The sequence below is a fragment of the Mastigoproctus giganteus genome, chromosome 3 (assembly GCF_048544385.1).
Source record: "Mastigoproctus giganteus isolate SK-2022 chromosome 3, ASM4854438v1, whole genome shotgun sequence".
Lineage (NCBI taxonomy): Eukaryota > Metazoa > Arthropoda > Arachnida > Uropygi > Thelyphonidae > Mastigoproctus > Mastigoproctus giganteus.
Window position 1 is genome coordinate 160,241,781 of NC_143577.1, and position 16,480 is coordinate 160,258,260.

At 37.4% G+C, this 16,480-nt stretch overlaps 1 protein-coding gene across 1 annotated transcript in view; it reads right to left on the minus strand.

The window, feature by feature from the left end:
* The window catches only part of LOC150088365 (uncharacterized), an 87,297-nt gene that overhangs the window by 10,879 nt on the left and 59,938 nt on the right, over positions 1 to 16,480 (minus strand). The window contains exon 4 of the mRNA XM_090370744.1: positions 14,482 to 14,947. Within this exon, the coding sequence (XP_090226870.1) occupies positions 14,482 to 14,947 (466 nt within the window). The remainder of the gene's footprint in view (positions 1 to 14,481; positions 14,948 to 16,480) is intronic.

The window sequence follows — 16,480 nt, forward strand, 5'->3', positions numbered from 1 at the left end:
GTACTTGTTAAGTAATTCTGCTGGTCTCCTTCTCTTAATATCATTAGTGCCAACGTGTACAACTATATCACCTTTTGTGCCCTTAAAAGATGATATCCGCTCTACAACATCATCAACCTTTGCCCTGGCAGACATACCCTGTCTTGTTCCACTTTTAGCCATATTTAGCCTGAATGCGCTGCCATATTCAGGCAGCGCATTCTGCCTTGGGGGTTGCTGCTGTGTTGCATGATGACCAAGTGCAAGCTCTGGCATTGATGTGGGCAGCTGAGAGCTTGATGGGCCCCTCAATTTAGATCCTTCGAGGGCATCCACCCTGTCCTTCAAGCTCTTGTATAGGCCCATAACAACGCTGAGTTGTCGCCTGATTTCGTTACACTCCTTGCATCGCGCACATACAAAGACATACCCTATGGCAATATCATGTCCCGTACCCGATTGCTCCACAAACATCATGCAAGCAGTGCATTTTAAAAGGCTGTGATTCAGAGGGCAACTGCCCCCCTCAGTTCTCCTCTGAGCCACAGCACTCCCATTAGCTTGAGCCTTTTGCTTTGCTGCTCAGGTCTGAGTCATGATTTCGATTTAATTTCAATAAAATTTCAATTTCAGTACAAAATTATAACCCTAAACTTGTATCCCAACACAGTTATAACGCTATATATATTTTTCAGTATCAAGTATTATCTACGAGTTCCCTTTATATAACTTGCGTATCAAGTTATGTATTAATTAATTATGTTATGTTTGTAATCTAAGTCATTATATGTATTTAGTTAAAGTACAATTTAATTGACAATGAAGTTTAACAAAATTAATAGATTTTACTGATGAATTGACAATATTATATTATATACTATACTAACGCTATCTAGTTCGGGATATACATTGTATCGTATAACAAAGGCGGCAAGTTATGAACGGTAAATCTACGGACACTTAGGTATTAATTAACTTCCAACTCTCGCTGTCTCAATTCAGAATAAACTAACGATCTTGACTAGGTCCATAAGCTACTTATAGAAAATAATTTGATGTAACAATTGGTCAATAAAGCGGCTAAATATGGCTAAAAAACTTCTCGTTCAGCAGAGCTGCAACTTGTAACATGTGGATTTGATACCCTTACCGTATTTGATACTTTTATGCAATTACAAGGCCGAGTAAAGAATAAATACACCAGATTAATCAGAAAATCACAAAATAATGCTATACTACTAAATTTAAATCAAAAGTTTTAGAAAAACAATCATTTCAAATCAATAAATAAGAAAATCCACTTAGCGGCTTTGAACACGTCTGGCTCCCACTAGCCTCGTCAGCAGACCTCAGAAGAAGTATGAGCACTGCACATTTAGACACTTGTCAATATTCTTGAAGACTCCTCCACCAGAATTCAACCAATGAAAGCTCACTGAATTTCTGTTTTAAGCTAGTATCAGATGTAATATCTATCAAACACTCGTAATTTTGCACAGACATATCATCTGGTTTCTCTGAAACACAATGGATTTTGGACCCAGGTAAAAGCATCGGTAGAAGATTGGAAGTATTTCTGAAATACCTGTTGAAAACCATTTAAATGTTGGACAATGCTACTATAAATAGTTTCTTCCAAGCTAGATTCTGTTTCTATCAAAAAATCATGCAGAGTTGGAAAGCATTTATACTGCCTTTTTCTACACACCTCTTCCAAAATTCACGTTTATGTTGAAAAGATGCAATTCTGTCCCTTGTTATGAATATCAACATGTTCTTTCCTTGGCGTGAAAGATTTAGCTCATTAATTCTTGTAAAAATGTCTGAAAGTATGTCAATTTCTGCAGCCAATATGTATTTACCAAACAGCGAGAAAGATAAAATGGGCGAGCAATATAAAAAGAATAGACCCTGCTGGGTGGTTTAGTTTGTGGTGGGTTGATGTACATTGACTTCGCTTTGCTCTTCCTTTTGGCAGCGAGTAGATTATGGAAACTGAATACAGGATTATTTTTAAGAAACCCGTATATATTAGCAATTTTAAATCATAATATCATGTCATAAATTTAGTTTCATATAATGTATTAATTGGATTAATTTGATGTGAGTGTCAAGCTGAAGAACTTCCTATAAAAAGGTATGAGTTAAATCCCTTATATATTTTGAAATTGTTTCCTTGTGGAAGTTGTACACTTGATACTGTTGCACATGGAAGACTACTGTACAAATTGCAGCAGTATGGCATTAATGGCAAATTGCTGCTATTAGTAAAGGGATGGTTGAGTGGGAGAAGACAGAGTGGTAATCAATGAACACTGCTCTTCAAGGACTAATGTTATTATTCGAATCCATCAATGATATCGATGAAGGTATATCAGGATTATTGTCTAAGTTTTCAGATGATACAAAGGTTGATAGGGTTGTTAATGACAGTAATGATAGTACACTACTGCAACAGGATTTAGAAAGGTTGAGCAGATCGGCTGAGAGGTTGGAACTGAAGTTTAACATTGACAAATGAAAAGTACTGCATATGGGTAGCAGTAACCCCAAAGTAATGTACCAACTGGGTGGTACTATACTCAGGGTAGTGAAGAATGAAAAGGACCTGGGGGTAATTGTGAAGTCAGATATGAAGTTTGAGTAGTGCAGACAAGCTGCAAGAATAGCTCATGGTGTCTTGTCAACGATATACAGAAATTTTACTAGCAGGGATAAGGAGGTGATTGTTCCCTTGTATAAGGCAATCACACCTTGAGTACTGTGTACAGGTCTGGAGGCCTCATTTTAGGAAGGATGTAGTAGTAGTAGTAGTGGCATGTGATGCAAGAAAGCAAGTGTATGAGCTTATGCAGCATCAGCAAAAAAAAAAAAAAAAAAAAAAAATCACACCATTGCCTCCAAATGCCTGTCCAGCTCCTCCTTAAATTTATTCAACCTATCAACTTCCACAACGACAGATGGAAGTTTGTTCCAGCAATTAACCACCCGCTGGCTAAAGGCAAATTTCTGCACATCTATTCTACATCTGTCTTTTCTTAATTTGAATTTATGCTCTCTTAGGTTCGTAATCTGAACAAGTGGAAGGATCCCATCAGAATTCAGCGTGCTCAACCCATTCAAGGCCTTATATACCTCAATCAGATCACCGCGCAGGTGCCTAGTCTCCAGCCACTGCAATTTGCAGAACTTAAACCTTCCTAAAATTCTTCCTTCCTAAAATGAGGCCTCCAGACCTGTACGCAGTACTCAAGGCGTGGCCTGACCATTGCCTTATACAGAGGGACAATCACCTCCTTCTCCCTGCTAGCAAAATTCCTATATATCATTGACAAAACCCCATGACCTGCCCTGGCAGCCTGTCTGCATTGCTCAGAAAACTTCATATCTGACTGCACAATTACTTCCAGGTCTTTTTCATTTTCTACCACCTTAAGTGTAGTACCACACAGTTGGTACATTTCTCTGGGGTTACTTCTATCCATATGCAGTACTTTGCATTTGTCAAGGTTAAACTTCAGTTGCCCCTTCTTAGCCATCTGCCCAAATTATCAAGATCCTGTTGCAGTAGTACACTGACATTACTGTCATTAACAACCCTGCCAACCTTTGTATCATCTGCAAACTTCAACATTACGCCTGATATACCTTCATCAATATCATTGATAAATATACAAAACAACAGTGGACCTAACACCGAACCCTGTGGAACTCCACTAATAACATTAGTCCACGAAGAGCAGCACCCATTTATTACCACCCTCTGTCTTCTCCCACTCAACCATCCTTTTATCCATTGTAGCAACTTACCCTTAATACCATTCTGCTCCAATTTGAACAATAGTCTTCCATGCGCAACAGTGTCAAAAGCTTTCCTGAAATCCAAATATATGATATCAAAATTATTTTTTGCATCCAGTTCCTTTGTAACCACATCATAATATCCTATCAAATTTGTCAGACAAGACTTTCCCTTAACAAACCCATGCTGTGTCTGAATTATTGCTGCATTCTTGTCTAGATGACCCTGCAATGCATCTTTAACCAGTGACTCCATTATTTTACCCGGAACAGAAGTTAAACTAACTGGTCTGTAATTACTCGTGTCACCCTTCGATCCCCCTTTGTGAATTGGGAATACATTTGCACATCTCCAGTCCATGGGGACCTACCCTGAATCCAAGGATGATCTCATAATCATGGCTAAGGGTTTGCTTAGTTGCTTTGCCGCCTCCTTTAATATAACTGCATAGATCCCATCCACCCCAGGTGCTTTTCTTATGTTTAACTTCAACAATTTCTCCTCCACTTTGCTTTCAGTTATTACAAAATCATTAAGTATCCTGCTACAATTTGATAACCTTCTGCCATTTTCAAACCTTAATAATTCCTCATGTGTGAATGTAGATGCAAAATACTCATTCAGTTTGTTTGCTATCTGAGCAGGATCATCAACAGTCGAACCATCGATGTCAAGTGGACCAATCAGATTCATCCCCTTCCTTTTAGAGTTTATATAAGTAAAGAAATCCTTGCTGTCTTTCTTAGCATCTTTTGCCAAGGATTTCTCATAATCTGCCTTCGTCTGCCTAACCTCCTTTGTGACCTGATTACAGACTAGCTTATATCTGACATAGGCTTCTGAGTCGCTTGATAATTTATATGCATCCCATGCATTTTTCTTCTCTGTTACGAGTCTCATTAGTTCATTTGATAACCATTTAGGCCTAAACCTTGAACAATATTTCTTAATAGGTATGAAACTTTTAGTAGCATCCACAATTAATTCCTTGAATGCTTCCCACTTAGAATTTACTGTTGGTAACATCGTCAGTTGATCCCACTGTACAGAATTTAAAAACTGTCGGAGACCACTGTACTCACCTTTACGGAAGCAAAAACCCTTTCCTTTACCCCTTATGGTAATTAAATCTTTAAGTAAATCCCACATCAGTACAATGTGATCACTGCCACCTAGTAGTTCCTTTATCTGCAAATTCTTAATACATGAATGATCACTGCTGATAACCAGATCAAGAGTATTACTTTCTCTGGTTGCCTCTCGAACATGCTGCTGCAGAAAACAATCATCCAATAAATCCACAAAAGTCTGACTAGTGTGTGAGTGACCAACCCACAAGTTCCAGTCAATATCTGGGAAGTTAAAATCCCCCATTATAAGACATTCCGATTTACTAGCCCACTCTATTTCTCTGTACAACTGTTCATTGTACTCATTCGAGTCATTAGGCCTATAACACACTCCTACTCTTATTTTTGCTTTCGCAGTGCTAATGTCACACCAAACTGACTCAACAGTGCACTGTTCATCTTTATCAACTGGATGCACTTCTTTTGATTTTATGTTTTTCTTAATTAACAGCATAACACCTCCTCCCTTTCTATCCTGTCTATCCTTTCTGTACACATTGTACTCCCCAAATTCCAGTTCAGCATTCCTTATATCTGTGTGACACCACATCTCTGCTATCCCAACAATATCCACCTTTGATGTCTTGACCAACACTTCAAATTCATCAAATTTATTTATTTATCAAATTTATTTTTGAAAGCTCCTCTACAAGAGCTTTCAAAACTGATCAAAAACAAATAAATTAAAAATATCAACAACTAGGGTCCTTAATCCTGCATTTATCACATGGGGTTGATTCGAACCCATGCAAATAATGATTTGTGCTTCATCTACTCTGTCTACACAGCTGAAACTCCTAATATTTGTTGAAAATGGTTTCTTTGAATGTTTGCAGAAAATTCTAAAAATGTTTGTTAATTATCACACATTTAGTAAAAATTCACAATTAGTAAAAAATCGCAATTAGAAAAAAGTCATAATTTTAAGTTAAACCTAATTATATGCATGTGTTGACTAACATGCATATAATTAGGTATAATATAATTAACATGTGATGAAGAGATTTTGATGGTAATTTCGCTTTACTGCCATGTGCTTTCCTCCAATAAGCAATGCTCGCTGGCTTGTGACATTGACGCATTGTCTGGAATCAAAATGTTTAAGGGTGCACTTCATGTTTCATGCAGTGAATGCTGCTGTTAGTGAAACAAGCCTCAAATCAAAGCACAGGTTTTCAGGGTGTGACATGAGTTTTAATTTCCAAAAATTAATAAAAAATATGTTTTTAATATAGAACACTGATTTTTCACAGGTTGTGTTCATAAAAGATTGAAATCAGTGGAATCAATAAAATGAACAATTCTGAATTATTTTTTGAACAATTATTTTTGCTGATATTTCAAATTTTTGAGACCACAGAGGAATTTCACATGACCAACACTGTATTAAGGGTCAGCTTTCAGCCACTGGGCCTACTCTGATTAAAACTAATGATTTCTCTGTGATTTGCATTGCAACAATCAAGTACTCGAGGCTAACAATTGACAACAGATTAACCTTTAAATAAATTAAAAATTTAAGAAAAATTTAAATAAATGAAAAATTTAAGAAGCTTAAATCATTTTCCAGCACTGTACTCTTGGAATTAGCATTAGCATTAGCATTAGTAGAGGCATTTGATGCAAGAAAGCAAGCTTATGCAGCATCAGCCAAAAAAAAAAAAAAAAGTAACATAAATAAATAAAAATAACCACTTCCACTTCACCCCTCTGTTCGTTCGAAATACCTGTCCAGCTGAGCCTTAAACTTATTTAGGCTATCAACTTCCACGACAAGGGATGGAAGTCTGTTCCACCCACCAACCACCCGCTGGCTAAAGGCAAATTTCCGCACATCTATCCTACATCTGTCTTTCCTCAATTTGAATTTATGCCCTCTCAGGTGATTTTTCTGAGCTAGAGGAAGAATCCCATCAGCATTGAGCATGCTCAAACCATTCAAGGCTTTGTACACCTCTATCAGATCACCCCGCTGGTGCCTAGTTTCCAGACACTGTAATTTGCAAAACTTAAGCCTTTCTTCGTAAGAGAACCCCTTTGTCCCATTCACCAATCTAGTTGCCCTTCTCTGTACTCGTTCCAGCAGCTCTACATCCTTCTTGAAATGAGGCCTCCAGGCCTGTATACAGTACTCTAGGTGTGGCCTGACCATTGCCTTATACAAGGGAATAATCACCTCCTTATCCCTGCTAGTAAAATTCCTATATATCATTGACAATACACCATGAGCTACTCTTGCAGCTCGTCTGCACTGCTCAGAGAACTTCATATCTGCCTGCACCACCACCCCCAGGTCCCTTTCATTCTCTACCACTGTCAGTGTAGTACCACAGAGTTGATACGTTGCTCTGGGGTTGCTGTTTCCCATATGTAGTACTTTACATTTGTCAATGTTAAACTTCATTTGCCACCTCGAAGCCCATCTGCTCAACCTTTCCAAATCCTGTTGCAGCAGCATAGTGTCAGTAGTGTCCTTGACAACCCTGCCAACCTTCGTATCGTCTGCAAACTTGGACATTAAGCCTGATATACCATCATCAATATCATTTATAAATACAGAAAACAATAAAGGCCCCAATACTGAACCCTGAGGGACTCCACTAATAACATTAGTCCACGATGAGCAGTGTCCATTGATTACCACTCTCTGTCTTCTCCCCCTCAACCACCCCTTTATCCATAGCAGCAACTTGCCTCCAATGCCACACTGCTCCAATTTGTGCAGCAGTCTTCCATGTGCAACAGTATCAAAAGCCTTTCTAAGATCCAAGTATATAATATCAAAGTTATTCCCTGCATCCAGTTCTTTTGTGACTGCATCATAGTATCCAATCAAATTGGTCAGGCAAGACTTCCTCTTAACAAAACCATGCTGTGTCCTAGCTATAACTGAAGTCTTGTCTAGATGATCCTGCAGTGCTTCTTTCACCAGTGCCTCCATTAATTTTCCGGGAACAGAAGTTAAACTCACAGGTCTATAATTACTTGTGTCAGCCTTTGATCCCCCTTTGTGAATTGGGGTCACATTTGCACATCTCCAGTCAATGGGTACCTCCCCTGAGTCCAAGGAAGCTCTCATAATTATGGCTAAGGGTTTGCTTACCTCCTTTGCTGCCTCCTTTAATATAACTGGATAGATCCCATCCACCCCAGGTGCCTTTCTTGTGTTTATCTTCAACAATTTCTCCTCCACTTTGCTCTCAGTTATTACAAGATTCTCTAGCTTACTGCTAGAGTTGAATACACCTCTGGCATTCCCCTCGCTGAATATCTCCTCATGTGTGAATGTCGATGCAAAATATTCATTTAGTTTGTTAGCTACCCGAGCAGGGTCATCAACAGTTGACCCATCGATCTCAAGTGGACCAATCTGATTCATCCCCTTCCTTCTAGAGTTTACATAAGTAAAGAACTCTTTGCTGTTTTTCTTCGCATCCCTTGCCAAGGATCTCTCGTAATCTGCCTTCGCCTGCCTAACCTCCTTTGTAACTTGGTTACAGATCAACTTGTATCTATCATAGGCGTCCGTGTCACGTGTTAATTTGTATGTATCCCATGCATTTTTCTTCTCTACCATATGCCTCATTAGTTCATCTGACAACCATTTAGGCCTAAACCTTGAACAATATTTCTTAGTTGGTATGTAAAGCCTAGTAGCTTCCACGATAAGTTCTTTGAATGCTTCCCATTTTGAATTTGCTGTTGGCAATATCATCAGTTGATCCCACTGTATAGAATTTAAATACTGTCTCAGTCCATTGTAGTCGCCTTTACGAAAGCAATACCCCTTCCCTTTACCCCTAATGGTAGTTACCTTTTTGAGTAACTCCCCACTTCAGCACACTGTGATCACTGCCACCAAGTGGTTCATTTATCTGCAGATTCTTAATGCATGAAGAATCACTACTGATAATCAAATCAAGAGTATTACTCCCTCTAGTTGCCTCCCGAACATGCTGATGTAGAAAACAATTCTATATAAAGCTGCCACATTGCCACACTTTATAAAGAATTGCAACCAACAGCTAGAACTTGGTTCCACAGGGCCAAGCCAATTACCATTCAACATTGTTTTCTGTACAACCACAACACTGTTTTCTCCTTGTTCTAACCAGAGCGTGTAGCAAGTATGTATATTAGCTTTACAAGTAGTCTACAGTTGCCTTTTCCCTAGACTTACTACTGGTTTACCAATTACTTTATTAGGAAAAATCATCCTATGAATAATCCTATCCTGTTAAAAACATTAGCATTAGCAAAGGCACATGATGCAAGAAAGCAAGCTTATATAGCATCAGCCAAAAAAAAAAAAAAAAAAAAAACACCCTTATTTCACCCATCCACTCGCTTCAAATGTTTGTCATGTTCTGCCTTGAATCTATTTAAGCTATCAACTTCTATGACAGATGGAAGTTTGTTCCACCAATCAACCACCTGCTGGCTAAAGGCAAACTTCTACACATCTATCCTACATCTGTCTTTCCTCAATTTGAATTTATGCCCTCTCAGGCGATTATTCTGAGCAAGAGGAAGAATCCCATCCGCATTGAGCATGCTCAAACCATTCAAGGCTTTATACACCTCAATCACATCAAGTCGCAGGTGCCTAGTCTCCAGACACTGTAATTTGCAAAACGTAAGCAACAACTTCGTAGGAACAACCCTTTGTTCCATTCATTAATCTTTTTGCCCTTCTCTGTACTCGTTCCAACAGCTCTACATCCTTCTTAAAATGAGGCCTCCAGACCTGTATACATTATTCAAGATGTGACCTGGCCATTGCCTTATACAAGGGGATAATCACCTTATCCCCGCTAGAAAATTCCTATATATCATTGACAAGACACCATGAGCTATTCTTGCAGACCGTCTGCACTGCTCAGAAAACTTCATATCTGCCTGCACAATTACTGCCAGGTCCTTTTCATTCTCTACCACTGTCAGTGTGGTACCACAGAGTTGATACGTTACTCTGGGATTACTGCTTCCCATATGTAGTACTTTTCATTTGTCAATGTTAAACTTCATTTGCCACCTATCAGCCCATCTACTCAACTTTTCTAGATTCTGTTGCAGCAGTGTACTGTCATTAGTGTCATTAACAATCCTGCCAACCTTCGTATCGTCTGCAAACTTGGACATTAAGCCTGATATACCATCATCAATATCATTTATAAATACAGAAAACAACAATGGATCCAACACCGAACCCTGAGGGACTCCACTAATAACATTAGTCCAAGAAGAGCAGTGTCCATTGATTACCACTCTCTGTCTTCTCCCACTCAACCATCCCTTTATCCATAGCAGCAATTTGCCTCCAATGCCACACTGCTCCAATTTGTGCAGCACTCTTCCATGTGCAACAGTATCAAAGGCTTTTCTAAGATCCAAATATATGATATCAAAGTTATTCTTCGCATCCAGTTCCATTGTGACTACATCATAGTATCCAATCAAATTAGTCAGATAAGACTTCCCCTTAACAAACCCATGCTGTGTCTGAGCTATAACTGAAGTCTTCTCTAGATGATCCTGCAATGCTTCTTTAACCAGTGCCTCCATTATTTCCCTGGAACAGAAGTTAAACTAACAGGTCTGTAATTACCTGTCCCCCCCCTTTGATCCTCCTTTGTGGATTGGGGACACATTTGCACATCTCTAGTCCATGGGTACCTCCCCTGAGTCCAGGGAAGCTCTCATAATTATGGCTAAGGGTTTGCTTACTTCCTTTGCCACCTCCTTTAATATAACTGGATAGATTGCATCCACCCCAGGTGCCTTTCTTGGGTTTATCTTCAACAATTTCTCCTCCACTTTACTCTCAGTTATTACAAGATTATCTAGCTTACTGCCAGAGTTGAATACACCTCTGGCATTCCCCTCCCTCAATAACTCCTCATGTGTGACTATTGATGCAAAATATTCATTTAGTTTGTTAGCTACCTGAGCAGGATCATCAACAGTTGAACCATCGATATCAAGTGGACCAATCTGATTCATCCCCTTCCTTCTAGAGTTTACATAAGTAAAGAACTCTTTGCTGTTTTTCTTTGCATCCTTTGCCAAATATTTCTCGTGATCTGCCTTGGCCTGGCTAGCCTCCTTTGTAACTTGGTTACAGACCAGCTTATATCTATCACAGACTTCTGTGTCACATGTTAATTTATATGTATCCCATGCATTTTTCTTCTCTGTCACATGTCTAATTAGTTCATCTGACATCCATTTAGGCCTAAATCTTGAACAACATTTCTTTGTTAGTATGAAAAGCCTAGTAGCTTCCAACATTATGGAATTGTCATGAACATCTCAGCTACCCCTAAACTAGAGAAAATCAGATGACTACAAATTCTTATGAGCAAGTGGCAGTCTCGGTGAGAGAATTGTCCCTCAGGTGTTTCTACAAACTCTTATTTCTGAGTGTTAATTTTGTTATTAACCAACTGAACTGCTACATGATTTACTCCAAACTTATACACAAACTACTTGGACACAGATCCCTAAATTATAAGTTGGGCAAATTTAACTTCTGATCAATGTTCATGGTACTTGGGAAGATTGCTGTCATTTTTTATATTCAACTATCCTATTCATGATGACTATAGATTATGTGTATTCTCTGTCTTTGGTGTAATTGCTCCTGAATATGAAAAAATTTCCTTGCCAATCAAACAACTCTCAACAAATGCAGAATTCTGCCAAATCTGCTTTTACAAGATGAAAAACCTTTATCAACCTCTTATCTTGCAATGAATTCTTTTCCAGGTCTTTCCTTTTCATCTATCGTCAAGACGTAATCTGATGCAATCTATATTTTTGTCCTGGGTTTAATTTAAACCAGTACTTAAATTCAAACCTGTTTTGCTCTTTTAAAGCTGCACATTTCTATTTGGATTTTACCTGAAATATGAGACTATTGTGTTTGAATGAATTTGGAACGTACTCCAAACTATATGTTCATCTTCAATATTGAACGACTATTTGGAAAGTAATTGAATGTCTTGGACTTTTACTTAATATAGGCCTTTCTGGTTCCTTCTTTCGGGCATGATTTATTTTTATTCTACTTTGTTGGTCCCCACAGGACTTGCACTACTACTGTTGATGTTGAATTTAGTCCACTTAAGGATAGTACATGAATAGTTGCAGCCTGCCTCCTAATGACATGGATGGGTACTGGGAAGTGGCCATCCTGGTGATCACTGCTTCCTGATAGTAATGTATGTCTTGTTGTGTGTTTAGTTGTTTCTGAACACTTTGCTATCAGGAAGCAGTCCATCTGTCTTTGTGGAAGTTGATAGCTTAAATATACTCAAGGAATTGGACAAAAGTTTAGAGCGAATGATGTGTGAAATGGCTTTTTTTTTTTGGCTGATGCTGCATAAGCTTGCTTTTTTGCATCACATGCCTCGATTGCTACTATTGCCACATTCATTTGAACCACGTTCCATTCAGATGTGTGTGCGTGAGGGGACAAGAAAAAATTAAAAAAAAAAAAAAAAAAACTCTATCGACGGGTTTCCACCTTGACATGGTGATGGAACATAGTTTCTAGTATCTCTTTTAATACATAAGGTTAGGAATGCAACTAAGAGAGACCCAGAAAAAAATTAAAACAAAATTGATTAAAACTGAATTTAAACTGCCACATTTGGAAATTTGCCGGGGGGGGCCAGAGAGTTCTTAAAACGGCCCTGGCTGCACTAGCCAAAAAAAATATTTCCAAGTTACTCTGAGAGAGAGAGAGAGAAGTATAAAGGAATCACCAAGAAAGAATGATGATATCCAGCCTAGGTGTGCCAAGCCCAAACTCACCAGATGTGAGCCCCTGGGGGTCTTGCTAACTATTGACAATAACAAGTCAACTGCTTAGTTTTAAATCTTAACCTTTTTACTTTGGAAATTTTTACACATTAAGTAGATTCAGAGATTTCAGAAAACACACTCAGTGTAGGTAGACTTGATAAGGTTTCAAAGTCACAAACAAACACACAACTTTTATTTAGCTTTCAACAGTAGCGATGAGCTTTGTTGAAAAAAAATATTCATTTGCAGATGGCTCCCCAGTAGCCACGTGGGCAGGAGCAGCAGTGCGTAGCATACGCTTCTTGATTAGACCGGGGTTCGAGCCCGTGACCACCAAATACGGAGGATGTGGAAAGGTCAGGGAATGACCACCGCATATCCCCGGAGCAATATGGCCTTAGTTGATAATGTTCCTAAAAACCAAATAACAAATAAATAACATTTGCGGATACAACCATACTTGAAACACACAATTTTTATTTTTCAGGTATTGCCATCAACAGAGAGGAACTTTGTGAAGTAAAATTTTACTAAGTTTAATGCCAACACTTTAATTGTTTGGACAGAATTCTAAGTTTAAGGTTTTTCACCCTCCGAAGTTGTTCATCCCTCACAACACAATTTTTTATTTTCAGGTAGTTCCAACAGCAGAGAGGAACTTTGTCAAGTAAAAATTGTAAAACTCCAATGAGAAGCTTAGAAACAAAATGATCAAGGTCCTAGCCAATGAGACAGCTAGAAAAATTATACAAACTAAGAGCGGAAATTAGTCAACTGGGAGAGCAGCCATATAAAGGTGGTTTTGTGATAGCTTGTGATATTCAAATGAACATGGAAAATTAAGAATAAAAGAAATTACGTTCTGTCTGTTGAACAAGTAAATGGTTTGTGTTTCCATCCAAGTGGAAAAATATTTCTTCTTCTCTGCTAAACAATGTGTGCTTCGAGACAGTACTATTCAGTTTGGATTTCACTTTTATTTACAACTGACCTGGTAAGTTTTTTGATTTCAGTTTTTGACTGCTCGACTGTTATGCAAACCATCTAGTGAAAATGACCTTATTAAGTTGTTAAATAGTTTGTATGTTTACTGATAACTTTGCTTTTGTAAATTTTATCAGAGCCTGTGGTTTCTATGAGTAAATACTAAGGATAGAAAAAAAAATAAACTTTTAAAATTTATACTGAATAATAAGATCAGATAATATCTTTAGTAAGAGCAATCTTATTATCCAATATATATATATATATATATATATATATATATATATATATATTTCCCAAACCTTTCTTCCAATGCAGAGCAAGAGAAATCAAAGCTGAAACCACACCTCTATGAAAAACAGTGGATGCAAAGTGAATTTTGTACACAATAAAAAATTTACAGATTTTTTGCAGATTCTCCATACTTCAAAAAAAAAAAAAACCAATGATGTGGATTGAAATTGAAGATCATACCAGTCATATTAAAATTCACATTGATATAATTCTAACAGATATTTTAATATTAATAAGTGGTTGTGGGCAAACTGTGACATTACATCTATTGATTTTTAAATATAGACCTTAGAGAGAATTTTTTCTTTAAATTTTAGATATGAAAAGCAAAAAAGTACAAAGGCATATCCAAAATATTTAAGTTACAATAAGGATTAATATCATGCTACACCATATATGTAAATAACTTTCTGACAAGATTTACATAAAATCTCTGTGTACAGATTATCTTAACCTATGAGGACAACTTAAATTTTTACATACCTGACTCCTCCTTTGTTATAGGTACAGAAATTTCTTTAGGAACAGTAAGAGACAGCAGAAATTCTAAGTCAGCTTCTTCTTCCATAATTTGAATTTCTGATGATTTGAATTTTTCTTCTAATTTATCTTTTCTAAATAGATGAGTTGTATCTTTCTCTAAAGACAGTTCACTCTTATCCCTTAATGATGATGTTAATGAGTGAAGTAAATTTTCCGTTACAAAACTTGTTTGTGAAGGTTTCCTATCCTCAACAACATTGGCATTTTCCTGTTCTGCCCTCTTCTCAGGTATCAGAAGATTCCGTAAATTTTCACTTTGTTGACTGGAAACTATAGAGATTTGTTTTACTTCTTTTCTGAAAGCTAAGAAGTTTTCTGCTTCTTTAGACATTTGTTGTTTTTCTGATTTAACATATCCTTGTTTGTGATAATCTGCCAATTCAGTAAAATTCTGGATCATATAAGGCTGAAATTAAATGGAAATAGATATTAACTATTACACTGAACATTTAAGACATGCATAAAACTCCTTCCCTCCCCCCATTTCTAATCCACTGTCAAATGCCTGCAACTTGTATCATTACCAAGTAGAGAGACAACAGACATAACCATTACATATTTCCCACAGAAAAGTTGCAAAAATGTTTTTTAAAATAGACAAACACTTAAAACATATGGTATAGGATCCTGTATTCAGAATTCCAAAATTCAGAAGGGCTTAAAATCTGTTAATAATACTGAAAATGTGATGCCAGTACATGCTACAACAAACTTACTTTCCCACTATGTGCTCGAGAGAGAGAGAGAGAGAGACTTTCATTGTAACATGTTCACCTGACCATCACTTTTACTGGTTGGAATTTTTTCTTTTTTTCACCGTTCACAGATTTCAGTGGCAAAGAAATTTCATTCACAGTTTGTTGGACAATTTTCATTGAGAAATAAAATGCCAGTTTTGAATGAAAAAGGCTAAATTTATTAAGCTACAAATACTCATAGGTTGTTGGTCATTATGACACTGTCATCGTATCAACCAGTGGGAAACATGGCTGACTTTTGGATGAAAAGCACCTCTATTAGAAGTCTTACTTATCACATGAAAATTAATCCAACAGGCCATGGGTACACTCTTTGACAAAGGAACCAAAAGTTAAAAGCTAGATATCCTCTTATGCTACTGGTAAGCAGAACTTGCCACGTGAAATGGTGACAATATGGTTATATTGCCCAATGAAAAACATGCCTGACTTTCATATGATTTAAATTAGAAAGTCATGTACCACTTGGAAATTTTTAAACAATAGCCCAAGGGCACTCTGCATAGAGGAACAAAAGTCAAAAGCTAGGCATCTTATGCTGTATTGGTATCTTAATAGTAAAAATTGACAGTATTCAGTGTGTACTATTGCTTTTCTACTGCCGACGAGCATGGTGGACTGAAAAAGATTTGCCATGAAACACAGACATAACACATGGAAGGAGAAGCAGCTCTGATTGCAAGTATAAAGCACTGGCAATATAGTTTCTGATTGAAATTCATGTATTGCTTGAAAAGTTTTAACAACAACCCATGGAAATACTGCACTTCCAATAAACTAATTAAATACTTCATGTAGTAAAGTATCTTTACTAAACCTACTTAGTAGTAATTCCATGTAATGAATCACCCTCTATAACTGAATGGTGGAAGAAGTCAATTATTAATCTACACAGATTAATAATTTGTAAAAATTTAAAAACTTCTGACACGTCAGTGTCAGATAAAATCTGACTGAGTGTACATGGCTCAGTAAGATGGTTAAAAGCAGTAAAATGTGCATTTTTAAAATTTGTACAGTCAGTTAAAACATGCTTAAGAGATAAAATGGTGTCACACTGCTTGTACACAGGAGGGTCATCACCCTTCAACAGAAAGGTTGTGTCCGATGACTGCGTTCTACGTCGAGCCAAAAAAGAACAACTTCCTCTTCACAATTCCTGCTAGATTGCAGTGTTTCAA